Here is a 15,145-nt window from a genome sequence, read left to right on the forward strand (position 1 = left end):
CACCAAAAAGCCTTAGGTTCAAACTATGCCAGACTTGTCAATCACATAGGACAGATACATAATTTTACCTGCCTAAAGCCCAGATGAATCCCATATTGCACATAAGGACATGTCTGACCCGATTCACACTCCTGAACCTAGACTTATATGTGCCTAGCTCAAGCACAAGCAAAAGAAGGGTTCCATGTTGTATTGCTACAAAATGGCAGAAATATGTGGATGCTTCTACACACACATTAACATGGCAATTTGAACACAGACAGCATCAGCTTTGGTCAAGACTTGAGAATAGCATCAGCTGCTACAAACCAGAAGGCTTGATGGTCTCTCTCCAGTCTCATCAACTGCCTAGTCCATCCATCTAGCACACTGAAAATAGACAGAGGCTTCATCCCCAGATGGAAAGGTGCTAGGAGAGAGGGAAGTGATCTTAGGATTTAGAGATTAGATCAGTACAGTGAGGAAATAAGGTGGAAGAGAAAAATCAAGGGTTGGAGAAGATAAGATACAAGGTAACAGAACTGGGTGACTACTTGATTTTGTTCAAGTTAACTAAGCTTCCTGATATTTACAACCCACTTAAAACACTGAAACTTAGACAAGTTTCTGACATGGAACTCCCAAATTGTAGGACAAACACCCTAAAGAGCATTTGCAGTGTGGAACTACTCTCATTTTGGAAGCCACTTCATAGACATTCACTAGATTCCGTGCACCATCATGAGCCTTTTCAAGTAATTCACAAAGAAGTTATGCAAGTAGTTTTCTTCTAGCAGTGTAACCTCATCACGGGCCCTGGTTTGAAGAGTGAAATGGAGTGTGTTCAGCCATTTATCCCATCAGCATTTGTATGTTCTCCCAGCTTTGGAGAGTTGGATGTCTCTGGTCCTTGGCCCCTTTGCAGCACTTGCATATGCAATAGCTGTTCCACTTTTTGGGCTGGAGGGAAGCCACCCAGGTTCTGCCCTCTTGCTAGTTCAACACTCTAGTAAATTACTAGCTAATTCACTGTGCTACCTACTGAACAACTGAAAACAATGAAGTCATAAAAATCACAAGTAGCTTGTGTATAACTCAAAGTGGGGGAAGAAAAAGAGGTCTAAATATGCTAGGAATGTTATTTGCAAAGAGCTTTTGCAGTAGATTGAGTTACTCATGATTTGCTTGGAGATAGACGAAGAAGACTGAAAAGGAACAGAAAGAAAAGACATGACACAATGGAAATGAATGTTAGACAAAAATCACAATGCACTTTTTTGTCAGTAACCTTTTGCTTGAACAATTTTTGTTAAGAACTTATGATAACTAGCACCACAGCTGGTACCCTGAGTCTATGTCTAAACAAAAAGTGGAGATATGATGACAGAATCATGGATGTCTGAGGATAGTTGGGGTCTGAAGAGCTGTAGTGTCATTAGACTGAGCAGGGCACAGAGTAACTAAAAGATAAGAAAAAGATCCCTTACTGTTATTTGCTATTCTGTTTGTGTTTTACTTTGCTCTGGTGTCTATTTTTGTACCACATGAAAACCAGTCTTGAACTGGCACACAGCAATGCTGGAATAGATAACCAAAGTAGCAGAGGAATTAGAACACATTCCTCTCCCTCATTACTGATGTGCCTACCAGCATCCCCAAGCTGAGTACTTCAAAGACAAACAGCTTCTTTAATTATTCATCTTTTACTTGTGAAATTATTTTCAGCTCAAATTTGCAAAAAAAATACTTGAAGCCAAAGTACTGAATAGAAGATGCAGCTGTGTTCTACATTTATAACCTTAACTTTGTTTTTCTGCATTTCCAAGTAGTAGCAGCAGTGGTTTCCACAACTAGTAACACAGACTGTAACTACATAAGCAGTTACACACTACAGACATGCATAAATCCTTCCTAAAAGGATCTAGGCACAGCTGCTGGCCAAGCAGAGGACTTTATTCATTGGCAACTCTAAAGGTAGATCAGTCTGAAATTTTACTGTGTTTTAAATAACTCTACTCTCCACTGCTTTTGTTTGTTTTTTGCTAAGGGACAGGTTCTACATGGGAAACCAGAACAGTTCCTCAACAGTAAAACTAATCACAGATGGCATTTGTGAAGGTAGTATTACTTACTGCTTCCACCTAAACTAATCACCTTAGGATCACTTAAATAACCTCCACTCGTTTGGTTTTTTCTTCTAGGAGTGGAAGGAATCATGGTTTCAGTTCACAATGATATTATTTGGTTTTAAAAGATCCTATTTGAATGGAGAAAGAAATAATGAAAGCAAAATGTTTTCCTCCATCTAACTTTGCATATAGAATCATAGAATCACTTAGGTTGGAAAAGACCTCTAAGATCATTGAGTCCAATATACACTATTCCTAGCAAAAACTACTCACAGCTCAGTAAAACACTGGCCTACTGGGACGACAGGAAGAGGTTCAACATAAAAGAGGTCAGCCAAGTTACACCTCACCTGCAACTGTTGGAGACAGCTGTGAAGTTATGGCAGTAGTAAGCAGGGAAAATAGGACACATTAGAAAGTGTTGGCTGGACAAGTCATACATGTGCACACAGCATCTGCACGCACCCTGGTTAAAGACTAATATTTAAGAACAAGCTTTGTGTGCGCTTTCATCTTATTTTGTGTTTGTTACAGACTCCAGAATGTGACATGACAGTATGTGTTAGCTGTGGCAAACAATCACAAGACCTTTCTAAAACCTGATAGTACAGCAGAAGTTGATAGGAAGCAGCTTCAAGACATATGTAACTGGCTGCCTACCAACTCCAAGTAAGCAGGGATACTGGACACCCCTTGAGCACCCAGGACAGAGCAATACTTTTAGATTAGGACATGTGAGGTATTACCATTTGCCATATGAGAAGGCAGAAAAACTTTTTGTAATGGAGATCCTGTGCTCTGCTCAGTGTCTGAAGGGCCATGAGGCTATTTCAGGGAATCAGCCCCAGTAACTGGTTCTGGATGGTCAATCAGTAACAGCCCAAATACCACTCAAAGCAGCAGAGAAGATCTCAGCTCTGATTTTCCCACAGCTCCTTCGTAATTCTACTGTGATACCAGCTCTCCCTGCCAGCTTTCCAGTTCTAAGGAGTTCCCCATCACCTCAGGAAATCTCTCATGTGTCCGGTTATGATTAGCACCAGTTTCTTTCACACTGCCAAAAGCAGTATGAACATCTGGTTCCTACCAAAAAGTCTTCCCGCCTTTCCTTTCTAAATTAAATAAACAACATTACTAAGGAGAAGTGATTCATGTGTACAACATAATTTCATCTGATGATGAAGTTTGACTTACTCATCTCTTCATCAGGAATTTAACTGCACAGAGAGAGCCTCAATCATGCATCCTTTTGTCCTAAACCAGAATCCTGCTCATGACAGGTAGCCTAATTGTATGCTCCACACCTATCCCTAGCAAATCCTTCTTCATCCAGCATGCTGTGTTTACAAGCCTCTGAAAACCTCTTGGAATCAGAAGAGAAAGGCAGACAAGCAGCATCCCTTCCGTATGCCTAGAACTGCATGTCCTCGCACAAGTGTGTACAAAGCTCTGATGCTGGGAGGTATTAATTTACCCAATTTTCTAAACGCCATAGAAACAAATATCACATTTGCTAAAGTGCTGTACATCAGATTTAAAAACTCTGTCAAGTATCAGACATTCTCAAGATATTTCTATGTAATTTATCTGCCCTGCATTTACTTCAGCAAAAATTCTATTCACTACACCCTGTTCCTGCAATTTTATTTCTTGCTTCAGCCTAGTTTATAAGTTAAAATGAGTCTGCATAATATCCTCTTACACCGCAACCCAGAAAAGCACTCTTCCCATCATAACATTACACTGCAATGATGTAACTCATTTCCTAATGCTATAGTATCTTGAGACAGACTTCAGGTAAGTTGTTGGCAAAGTCATCTACACCTCAGGGAGCACAGATCAGCATTCACAGAGTTCTCCCACCGGATAAGCCCAATTCAGAGGCTGTGGTCAGCTTCTGAATGGCACATTTATTCCAGAAATGTTACTTCTATGTCACAACGTTATGCATGTGCCACACTGTGACTGGTACTTACCATCACTGCTCCCTCTGAGCACTACATCTGGAGATGGTGTCTGCTGCGAGCGGGAGCCAAAGGAGTCCAGACTGTCAAAGGAATCATCTCTGCCGTGGCGAGGCGGGGAGAGGGAATCACTGCGTTCAGAGTCCCAGCAGTCTATATAGCCGCTGTCACGAATGCTGCGCTTGGGGCTCTCAATATCCTCTGTTTCCTACATGGAAATACAGCAGGAACCTCTTCATAAAGAAGGCACTGACATACTCCTGAGATCCATTACACATCAGAAAGCAAAGTATCTTCCCAAATACTAAAAATCTCCTCCCCAAAAAAGGGTTTCCTTGATGTTTGCCCCTTCTTCCCTTCAAAACAAAGTGCAAGCTTGCAATAAACCACAACTTTATGCTGTTTAAGAAGAAACCACTCTCATTAGATTAGTATAGTGGACTGAGAAAAAGTTCCAATAGACCACTTAATAAACTGATCAAAAGTGAAAGTAACCTGAAACTTGACTTGCCGTCCACAGTCCATAGCACAGGCAAAGGCACTACAATTTTAACATGCTGCCTGCATCAGGTTTAAGTTTGCTATTTTCCAAAAGATTCCCCCCCACTCTCCTTGCCCATCTATTGTATCTGGCCAAGACCCCAGCAGACAGCATTTGTTGTTGCTGCTTCAGCTCGGCAAAATAATAAAGCAGTGTGCCCCAGCCTCCGTCTACCTTGAAGAGAAATTCCTGTTATGAAAGAGGGATGTCTTTCTCAAGCAATCAGCAATGAAAAATATGCAAAATGCTTTTCCCGATGCCTCAGAAGAATTCAGTTGTGCTCTTTACTCTTTGCCAGCTCCTGGCTCTGGGGGATATGAAAGCACTTGTAGCTGACCCACATGTTCAGAGCAGGGAGAACAATGGTTGTCTTTGACAGCCCTGTGATTATAAATTCTTTCCAGTGCAAGCAGCACATACTAAAACACTGAAACTCCAGCAGAGGGAAAGGTCAATAGAAGCCATCCTCACCCTTGCATTATAATAAATCCCTTGTTTTAGAGAGTATCTTAACATTAATTACAATCACACAGACTGAGAAAAAACAAAAATAACTAACTTTGTTCAAAGATAAATCTGTTTTTTTCTCTCCTGACAGTAAGTAAAGTCAGAGATGTGGGTGCCATTATCAGACTGACATTTTGTGACCCAAAGAGGCTGGAATGTGATTTTTTTTCCCAGAAGCATTTGAATATTAATTCCTAATTAAGAAGCACCCCCTGCTTACCACTAGCTGAAGCACAATGGCTATGTTGAGCACAGCTCCCACTGTCCCTGACTGCTAGGATTTTACCCCTCACTGGTACTGCCAATGGGAAGATCAATCAGGAATATCACAGTATGCTACAGCAGGCCACCTCCACAGAAAAGCAGCTTTTCCGGAAAAATGATGGAGAGTGAAGAGCCCTACAGTAATACACCAACACTCCCCTGCTGAAAAAGAGGGAGGCAAGACTGAGAGACATCAGACCAAACGCCCTGCAAACTTTTCAGGAAGAAGGCCTAATTAGTGCCACTCACCACTAATCTGCCAAAATACCACATTAAGGGCAGCGGCAAAGGTCGCCTAAGGCCAAGCTAAACTGTGGTAATGCCATTAAGTAACCTCACTGCAAACAGAACTGAAAATATTTTCTAAAAAGAGATAAAATGCATCTAACAAAATTGTAATGAATCCTATTTAATTTCCTTCCCCAGTTCTGCTAAGTGAACTAAACACTAAGTGAACTGATGGAAATAATAGACAACAAAAATCTATCTCCCTGAAATCGGCATGAATTACACACAGCCAAGGAAAAAAAAAATCTACAAATCCTATCAAAATCCTGTTTGTACACGATCCAAAAATCTTTAAAAAAATCTAAATTCCCTAAATCCGCTCATCCTTTCATACCAATCAGCTATTCTCAATCTTTAGGCACACTTCCATTTTCCTAAATTACTGTATTTGAATGACACAGAACTGCTCAGCAGCTACAGGGACTTAAACTGGGCAAAAAGCCCCATCCCGCATTCACTATCTCCCAGAGTTTGAAAACAGTCCAATTGTGAACTAATGAGTTCTGCAGAACCTACTTTCAATGGCCTGTTTATGTTAATTTTGCATGCTGCTCACTAGGAATTAAGAGGCAGGCACCAGGACAGGATCCTAGACTTCTGTAAACATGTTCTTTACAGCAGTTCCCTTGGCAAAGACACTCTTGCAACACAATGCAGTCACACAGACGGGTACTTGTCCTGCCTTGAACAAACGTCATCTCCCAAATGCTATCAATGGGAATGTGGTTATCTGTGGCACTGATAACACCACGACATGACACAAAACAGCACATTAGTCTTTCATATTATCTAATTAAAAATACAGTATGTCACCGAGCGGCAGTAAAAGTGTGATTGCCAAATACAAGATGCATTTGTCCAGGAAGTTCCACCCACTCAATATAATCAAAAAGCCATGGATATTTTGTCATTGGGAATTTGTAGTTTAAAAGTAAAGAAGAATGAGTACTCAAATAGTTAATGAAATTAATAACATGAATAAAATTATAAATTAATATCCCCTTCAGCATGAGAAGTAGAAAAAGATGAGTCTGACACAACTTACATCAGAGCTGTCTTTTGATTTGCTTATTAAAAAAGGAGGGTAGAGAGGATTTACAACAGAAAAGCTAAACCAGACTGAATTTATGATCAATTTAGTTATTAAATTCTGTGGAAAAAATGCCAGTAGAGAATGTGAAAAAGTGTCTTTTCATCACTTGAGCTCAGCTATAAAGAACATCAGAGTGCTGCACAGCATGATTAACATATTATATTTTACAACCAAATCCTCTTCAAATGCAGCAACCTACAAGCCCACAATTGCCAGTGGGAAATACTGCAGGAGTACAAGAGTAGGGAGGTGATAAAAGAACTCACCAGCAGCCCTCACAACAGCATCACCCTAAACAAGACTTTTCAGGACTGCAAATTGCTCTGTTTATGCATTAAAGGCATATATAGCTTTCAGCTTTTATGAGACCTCTACTCTTCTCCCGGCTCCAACATTTGCAACAGATCAGGTACCAGCGTCTTTCTTTTGTCCTTAATTTGCAGCACTCTGCAATGCCCATCAAGGCCCTTCATGACCCTCAGCTCCCTGGAGAATGCTTCCTTTTGCCCTTAGCCTATTTCATCCCACAAAAGGGTTCAAGACAGGACCTCCAAAATGCTATGATGATTAGTTTCATGGGTAAATACCATGAAGAAAAAGAGAAGCCTCGTGGTGTGAGATGAAACATTTAAAAATAAATCATGATACCACGCAGCACTAACATTGTGACAACCTGCACTCTGGCAATTTTTCAGTGCCAGCTCCCTTGTTTGGGTTTGTTTCACTTTTCAGACTCTTTGGAGTGTGAACTGCTCCTTCCCCACATCTTCCATTTGTAAACAGCTCAAGTTCTAACTTCATCATTTTATTGCTCAGGCTCAGCCATATCACTCATGAGTGTGAAAGTCCCAAGTGATAAGCATAGGCCATTAAAATGAAGACTAAAATAAACTTCTCCAGAGAAGCAGGATGTTGTCTTTTCCTCTCCATTTTTCACCTGCTTGTTCACAGGAACTGAGCTCACAAGCAGGAATTTTACCCATCTAGTTAAGGTTCTCTGTCACACCAGGGTGTAGGTACTGCTATCAGTCAGACAAGCATTTCTTGCTCTCCAGTGGTGCTGGCCCTGTGCTGGCCCTAGAATAAAGAGCTGCAGCTGGTACAGTTTCAGCAGCACAGAGCTCAAGGACAGCTCAGTCCAGAGAGTCTCCCATGGTCCCCAAACCCTACTGCCTGTGATGACATGGCTGTTACATGAGGTGGGTAGGGAACAGAAGGCATGAAGCTCTTTATGGACTGCAGAATTTCAGGAGCAGTATGTCCAACACATGTGATGCCAGCATATGGTGCTGCCATCTTCTTCCATGCCTGCTCCTTGCCCCTTCCATTCCAAAGAAATGCATGTTTGGTTACCAACGCTAACATTAGCATTAACCATGAGGTTAACTGTCTGATGTTGAGGTTCAGGGCATGCTGGAATGCTCAACCAAAAGTCCCCAAACCACCCTACAGCAATCACAGCTTTTCCCTTCCAATAGAGATCAGCTCATCATAAACCACCAACCATTATTTCAGCCAAAATTTAAAGCTTGGCAAAAACAGATTTATCATAACTATGCCCTTGGTGAAACATAATCTCCTTCTCCTCCACTTCAGCTTTATTTAGACCCTTTGGTTTGATGCTTTATGCTGCAATATAAAATCAAAAAAGCGTCCATGAGACTGAATGTTTTAAATTAGAAAGTCTATGCTCTTGTGAGTCCTGCCATGTTACTTTTGAGTTTCAGCTCTTCTAGCTGAAACTTGGTGGCAGAAATGAAAATAATTTAAACCAAAACACAGGGAAATTAAGATGACAGAGCCACATGATAATTCTAAAGCCCTATTTGACATCACTTGCTGCATCTCAAAGCTGGCTGCCAAAGTGGTTTTCACAGTTTGGTAGAATCAGAAGCATTTTTGATGTAGGTAGAGGTTTCATAAGTAATTTACACTCCAGCCCCCCTTCTCTCATTTTTAGCAAGAAACAGTTCATTTATAGGAGTAATAATTTGAAGCAAATTTCCATTCCCAAAACATAACAAAGTGATACCTTTCTCATTTGTGCCAGGAAGCCTTCAAACTCCTTCAGGTTCAGGGTTGATCCACTATATGATGTGCAGCTGTTTGCTGCTTTCCCTAGCCAATAAATGGTGACTAATACCTGCAGAAGTTAATAAGAATTAATTTAAGCCATCTACACAGTCCTGTAGCTAAATTTACTTCCCTCCAACATCCCTCATTTATTCTAAACTGCACAGTGGTACAAGATTTTGTTATAAATCAGAACTGAAAGGGAAGTGTCTGTCAAAGGTTAAACATAAATACATCAGGCAACTATGAAAATTTAAACAGTCCTACAAAATATGTAACTTAACATATTATCTCCCTGATATTTTTAATAAAAATAATAAAACTGCCATGTCTGCCTGGAAAAAGAAATGGAAATAATGAATCTGAGTAGAAAACCTATAGACAAATACATTTGAAACTTCTAGTAAAGTTTCACACAAACATATTTGTTAGTAAATTCAATGCCAAAAAAATCCCTAAAGAGTACTAATATTAGTAGTCATTAGTGAAAACCATCAAGACCAAGGAAATAAACAAAACAACTAAAATGTCTGCCTGCCTAAAAGCATCTCGAATATGTGTCTATTTCAAGGACAAAAAAGGGAGTCCCGTTTTTAATCATCTCAATGTAAGCAACCAGATTACACAGGAACATTTACTTCCCGGCTTCTGCTAGTTTAAGAAATGCTTAGCTCAAGGTTAATCAAAAGCCATGAGCATCTTGCTGTTTCTATCAGACTACAGGGTAAAAGTTAGTGATTTCATTCAAGTTCTGACTTGATACTTCTTCATAACTCAAAAGTCACTTCAAAGCTGTTGAGGGAAAAAGACCAAGAATTGCTCTTGCAAGTAGCAAAGAAATCTGACCTGACACTGCTGGTGTTGGGCTTGTTTTAGAAAATGAGAAATTAAGATGCTTAGGATGGTCAAAATCCAATACCTACAAAAATGTTGACATTTGTACCATGCAGGGAAAGGCCTTCTCTGCACCCACATATGTCTCCACTTAAAGCAATGTCTTTAATGATACCTGTGCAGCAGCTATTTGGACTGGAAACTACTCATCAAAGGCAATTCAATTCAGTGTTTTGCCCTGGTTAAAAATGACAAACCATGGCCTTAGAATTTAAGGCTTTTTCTCATTTAATGCTCATTATTTCTGCATATTCCATGATATTGCAAACAATTTAACTGCAGAACAAACAGGAAATATTTCGATGTGGAAAAGATATGCAAACAATAACAAATAATAGTTGCCATTAACTGTATCAAAAGAGTTAGATAAACTGAAATATAGTTTTTTATGTTTTGATGGGACAGGGCCATATACTTCATACTACATAGTGAACTACAGGAAACAAGAGTAGCAGAAATCCCAAGTCGGGATTTCACTGGGAATAGACATCTCTCAGACTCTTCTTCCCTAAAACATGCATCTACATTCCTTCAGTGCTTCCTCCTCAGCAATGTATGCTAGACTTGCTCTAGCATCCCCATTTCTCATTTAAGTGTAATGTCCAAAATAATGCAGCACTGCAGCTCAGGCCCTCAGAAAAGGATACAGCATGTCATACAGATCTTCTCTATAAAAGCAACATGGTACGTAATATAAAATATGTATTTTATATTTAAATATAGTTTATATTTTTCTTCAGTTTACAAATAGTTTACAGGTCATGAAATAATGAAGTAACTTTTTAAATAAAGTACAAAAATTCTTCCTTTGTTTTTAAGGAACAATTAAATCAATACTATTGTGCTGAGCGAAAAGAAGTGGTGTTGTTGGTGCTGAATTTTTTTTTGTCTTGAAACAGCCTTTATCTGAACTGTCTTCCTTCAGCCAGTACCACTTGACAAATTTATGCAAAAAAAACTTACAGTATATATTCTCAAGTTAAATGAAAATATTTGCAAATAATAGTATTTCTAGCAACCAGGAAACTGTCCAATTCATTTTGCCATTCAGTTCACTAATGAAGACTGTGGTATTTTTATTTATTTCTGCTAGCATTTAATAATTTTCTTTCTTCTTCCTCTCTTCATTTGGAAAAAAAGGAAAAAAAAAAAAAAGCAGATAACTTCACATTTGCAAGCAATTCTGGCTGGCTGGCAGCTGAGGCAGGATCATGCACCTGGAAAGCATATATTGCCTACAAGCACATTGTGAAGGATACTTTTGAAACTCCGCCTTTAAAACAATACATCTGTACAAAGATATTTAACCAGTGCCCATGAAAGTGTTAAAATATCAAAGCTGAACTCTTCCCCTAAAACTTTGTGACTTTGTGTGCTGGGTGCAGAAGATACTACTCTACTGGTGATGAAGTAATTTGGGGGAGGGGGGTGGTTATGGTGTAGGTTTTTTGTGTTTTTTTTACCTGGAGTCATGGCAGTCATGATTACTGGCTTTCAAAGCTAATAGAAAAGATCTTGGCATTTCCTATCAGTTTATAGGGATGCGAGCCAAATAAAAATTAAACCAGTTTACAGCTGACTAAGGACAGACAGCTTGCTAGGCTTTAAGAAAATAACTGAGACCTAGATATTTTCTTTTCTAGTAAACAATTACAGGCTCCAATACCACTGCCCTTAGTTTAAATTAACAAGAAATTGAAGCTAAATGGAAATAGTCTTTCCTGGGAAACACTAATTTATTCAGAAGAACAATGAGAAAGCTAGCAAACCTGATAGTAAGGCCTTGCATCCCAATCTAATGGTCATTTTGCTTCATTTTTAATGCTTTGTGCAATTGTACTCCATGCCTATATATTCATGAGGGGCTACAAAAATGTGGCTTCATGGGTGAGCCAGACCACTCCCAGCAAACACCACACTGGACAGCACAGAAATCACTTTGTTTATCATTTATCGGAGAGTATCTTTTATTTCTATTCTAAGGCTGCTTTGCCAAAGCCGCTCAACATGTATTTCCAGCAGAACCTAGTCAGGTTCATGTTCAGAAGGACTTTTCAGCAATACTCACGTGTACTCAGTTTTAACTGACATAATTCTAGCCCAGGCCAATTTACAGGCTTAACCAGACAAAAAAAAAAACAAACAACCCAAACCAAACTCCAAGTGATGTACTTACATTTTTCAGCTTCCTACTACAGTCAATGTTCCTGGTTGCACACACAAACACAGACACAGACACAAAAGAAAACAAAACAACAAAAAAAAAAAAAAAAACAAAAAAAAAACCACCAAAAAAAAGAGGGGAAAAAAGTCAGAAAGTAGACACACTTTCCAAGAGGCTGTATGCAGCAGATCACATTTTCCCTAACAAAAGCCTGCCGAATGCTTCTGCTGTCTGGAAACACATGAAAGCTAAGAAGATGTAGTTCACACATTCATTTATTCATAACATGGGAGTATTTTGTCACCATTATTTCAATCATTAAATTAGAATTCTGGAAGTACAAAAAGAAAATGTGTTTATAATGGTCCCACAGTAAAGTAGGACAATGCCAAAATATTTCCTTTAAACAGAGTTGCTGATTTCTTAAAAAAGGAGGACAAAAGTCCTCACAGCTAAAACACATTCTGCAGTTATCCAACAGTCAGATTCTGCTCTGTGATAAATCATGTAACCCATGCAGATTCTGGAAGCAACTGGACATGCATAAGAGTCATCATCAAACATTAAGGAAATATTGCGGGTGCGTCTGTGGAAACAAGCATTACAGAGAACAAAGTGAATGGGCAAAGCAACAAAGATCCTGCCATTTAAAATAGAACCTGCTGTGGAAAACATTTATTTTTTAAATGTATACTTGAGCACTCAGTCTGAACATTGGCATCATCCTTCTCAATTTATTTTTTTCTCTTATGTTCATGGAAGAGTGGGAGTTTTATGTTAAAAACAACAAGGCACAAAGTTTGTGCAAACATACACAACATTTCAAAATCCAGCAAAGAAAGCATTAAAAAATGAAGTAAATATGTATCACATTTAGGTGCTGAAAAATAAATAAAATTACTTTAGATTTAGTAAAGATTGTGTCCTGATTATTTATCATGTAATTATCTTCTACTATAACACTAAGACCACTTCAGCATTAAAGCTTATCTGACGAAACCAAAAATAAATGTACTTAAATCTGTTAGAACAACAAAAGCCTAAATATAGGCAATGGTAAACAAAGTATTTTGATAACATCTTTTTAAGCCAAAATTTTATTCACCAATACCCACACAATAAGAAAAACAGAACAGCCCTGGTTTTTTTCCTTAGTAAAATAACAGTGGAAAAGAGTGTTGTTTAACAAGTCACAAAAAAATTCCTTACAGCATTAGCTCATAACTTTTATAAGCACAATGATCCAAAAAATAGATCTAATGCATGCCTCAATTAACTTCTATATGAAAAAATAGGTTAAAATGTCATTATCTTAATCATATGCAATAATGTCATACTCATCCTTTACCACAGAACGAATAACATTTTCACCATGTTTAAAAAAATAACACAGAAGTCTTCAAAGAGGGGAAAAATCACCTTCATGCTTTGGGAACTAGCTAGCAGAAGACAGTCTTCAACATATTTCTCTACCACAGTCATGGACTTGGCTTGTACACCTCAACTCAGTCACTCAGCGTGAACTTGGACCATGCTAGGAAAACAATTGGCTCATTTCCACAGCCGCTTTCTCTGAAGCCCTCATATGCAGTGGAGGGCCAGGCCAGCTCTGCAGGGTTTATGATGCCAGGTTTAACTTGGTGACATATTGGACAGCTCTCCTTGGAGCTCCATCCTAGTCAAAGCCTCTCAACCTGCCTCAACCAAGGTACTCCATCCATCCTCAGCCCCAAACAGATGAAGGTTTTTATCAGAAAGACTCTTTCTCTCTGGCTTCATATGGAGAGTAGGGTTTTATGTGGAGATCATGGATTGTTTTGCAACTCTCTCCAGTCACTCATTGTAATGATTTTACAGGACATAATGGAAAACCTATTTCATTGAAATATTATCAGACTTAGAAGAAATACATCAGATAGCCCCCATTCACTGCCATGTAGAGGGCAAGAAGAACCTCACTTTAGAGTCAGAAACTTGGGAAGGAGCAACAAATGGTATTCCTTAAAACAAGGACAGTGGCCAATTTGATTTTCAGTCTGAATTTTCCCAGACAATGCCTGAACACCATGAAAACTTGCCCAGCTTCAATTGCCAAAAAGGAATAAAAAAATGCTACTGAAATTTAGTAAATTGTTTCCATATACTTTTCTAAAATGGATGTCTGACCAGGATTTTATTAGTGATCTTTTTGGCCAAATGAAATGAGGCCATTCAATCAACTCAGCAGCATTTGTTTGTCTGTAGAGCAATTACTTCTGTTTTAACTGAAATATTACATGCTAGACTTAAAACTTTCAGGAAAACTTCTAAATAACACCAATTACAAATTTTGTTAATTTTATAAAAATGTGGGGTGCTTTTCCTTTTGGAAGGGGAGGAGATTGTGCAATTTGTATGGTAGTGGGTATGTGGCCCTGGTGAAAAACTATCTAAATTTGGCATTTCCAGTGCACAAAGACTTCCTCAGCCCAATTACCCTGTGTCCCAACCTATAGCTCTTGCAGGAAAATGAAAAGACCACGCTTCATCTCATAGAGTCTGAGAGGCCTCTAAATGTCCTATACTGCACCATCAGAACTGTTTAATCTGAAATAACAGAGCTGTGATTTTTTCCCCTCAGACTACTATGTTTTATTAGTTGGACAGACAGAAAAAGAATTCCATCAATTTAGATTAGGAAAACCCTTAAATCTCTCAGAATCTCATTGCCTAAGACAGTATTCTCACAAAATCACAAAATGAGCAGAGTTAGAAGGGTCCCACAAGGACCATCAAGTCCAACTCTTAGTCCTACACAAGGACATCCCCAAGAGTCACACCATGGGCCTGAAAGCATTGTCCAAGCATTGTCCTGTTTAACAGCTGTTGTTGATCTCTCTGGGACAAAACCTGTTGAAGAGAACCATCTATTCTTCCCAGCATCGAAAATTTCCCAAACCTCTGCTTCCTATTTGCCTTACACTAATTCCAGTTCTACAACCTTTTCACTCCTTATTAAATGTTTACTATTGCATCACATGCACCTAAAGCTGTAACATACTAGCCACAAATTGCTGTTGTACTTACTTGATGGTTACTCTGTTTGATGTGTCCTGCAGATCACCAGGATCAAAAAGCTGAGATTCTTTAAGTCCCAGTTCTTTGCACCCTCTTAAGAATAATATGATATTATCCTGCAAAGAGACAGAAAACATAGAACTTCAACACTTCAAACACTCCTTCACTGAAAAAATAAAATCTTATGAAACT

General features: G+C 38.9%; 1 protein-coding gene across 15 annotated transcripts in view; it reads right to left on the bottom strand.

Annotated features, from left to right (window-relative positions):
* The window catches only part of LIMCH1 (LIM and calponin homology domains 1), a 179,224-nt gene that overhangs the window by 60,629 nt on the left and 103,450 nt on the right, over window positions 1-15,145 (bottom strand). For 12 of the 15 annotated variants that reach the window (XM_085059073.1, XM_085059070.1, XM_085059074.1 and 9 more), the window contains 4 exons: window positions 14,963-15,069; window positions 11,909-11,939; window positions 8,798-8,908; window positions 4,085-4,280 (listed from right to left, as the gene is read on the bottom strand). In XM_085059073.1, coding sequence (XP_084915199.1) covers window positions 4,085-4,280; window positions 8,798-8,908; window positions 11,909-11,939; window positions 14,963-15,069 — 445 coding nt within the window. Of the gene's footprint in view, window positions 1-4,084; window positions 4,281-4,567; window positions 4,654-4,787; window positions 4,924-8,797; window positions 8,909-11,908; window positions 11,940-14,962; window positions 15,070-15,145 lie in introns of those variants that run through there. The other 3 variants (XM_085059071.1, XM_085059082.1, XM_085059080.1) reach the window with 3 other exon arrangements.

This window comes from Lichenostomus cassidix, chromosome 4, assembly GCF_008360975.1.
Source record: "Lichenostomus cassidix isolate B80296 chromosome 4, HeHo_3.0, whole genome shotgun sequence".
Taxonomy (NCBI): Eukaryota; Metazoa; Chordata; class Aves; order Passeriformes; family Meliphagidae; genus Lichenostomus; species Lichenostomus cassidix.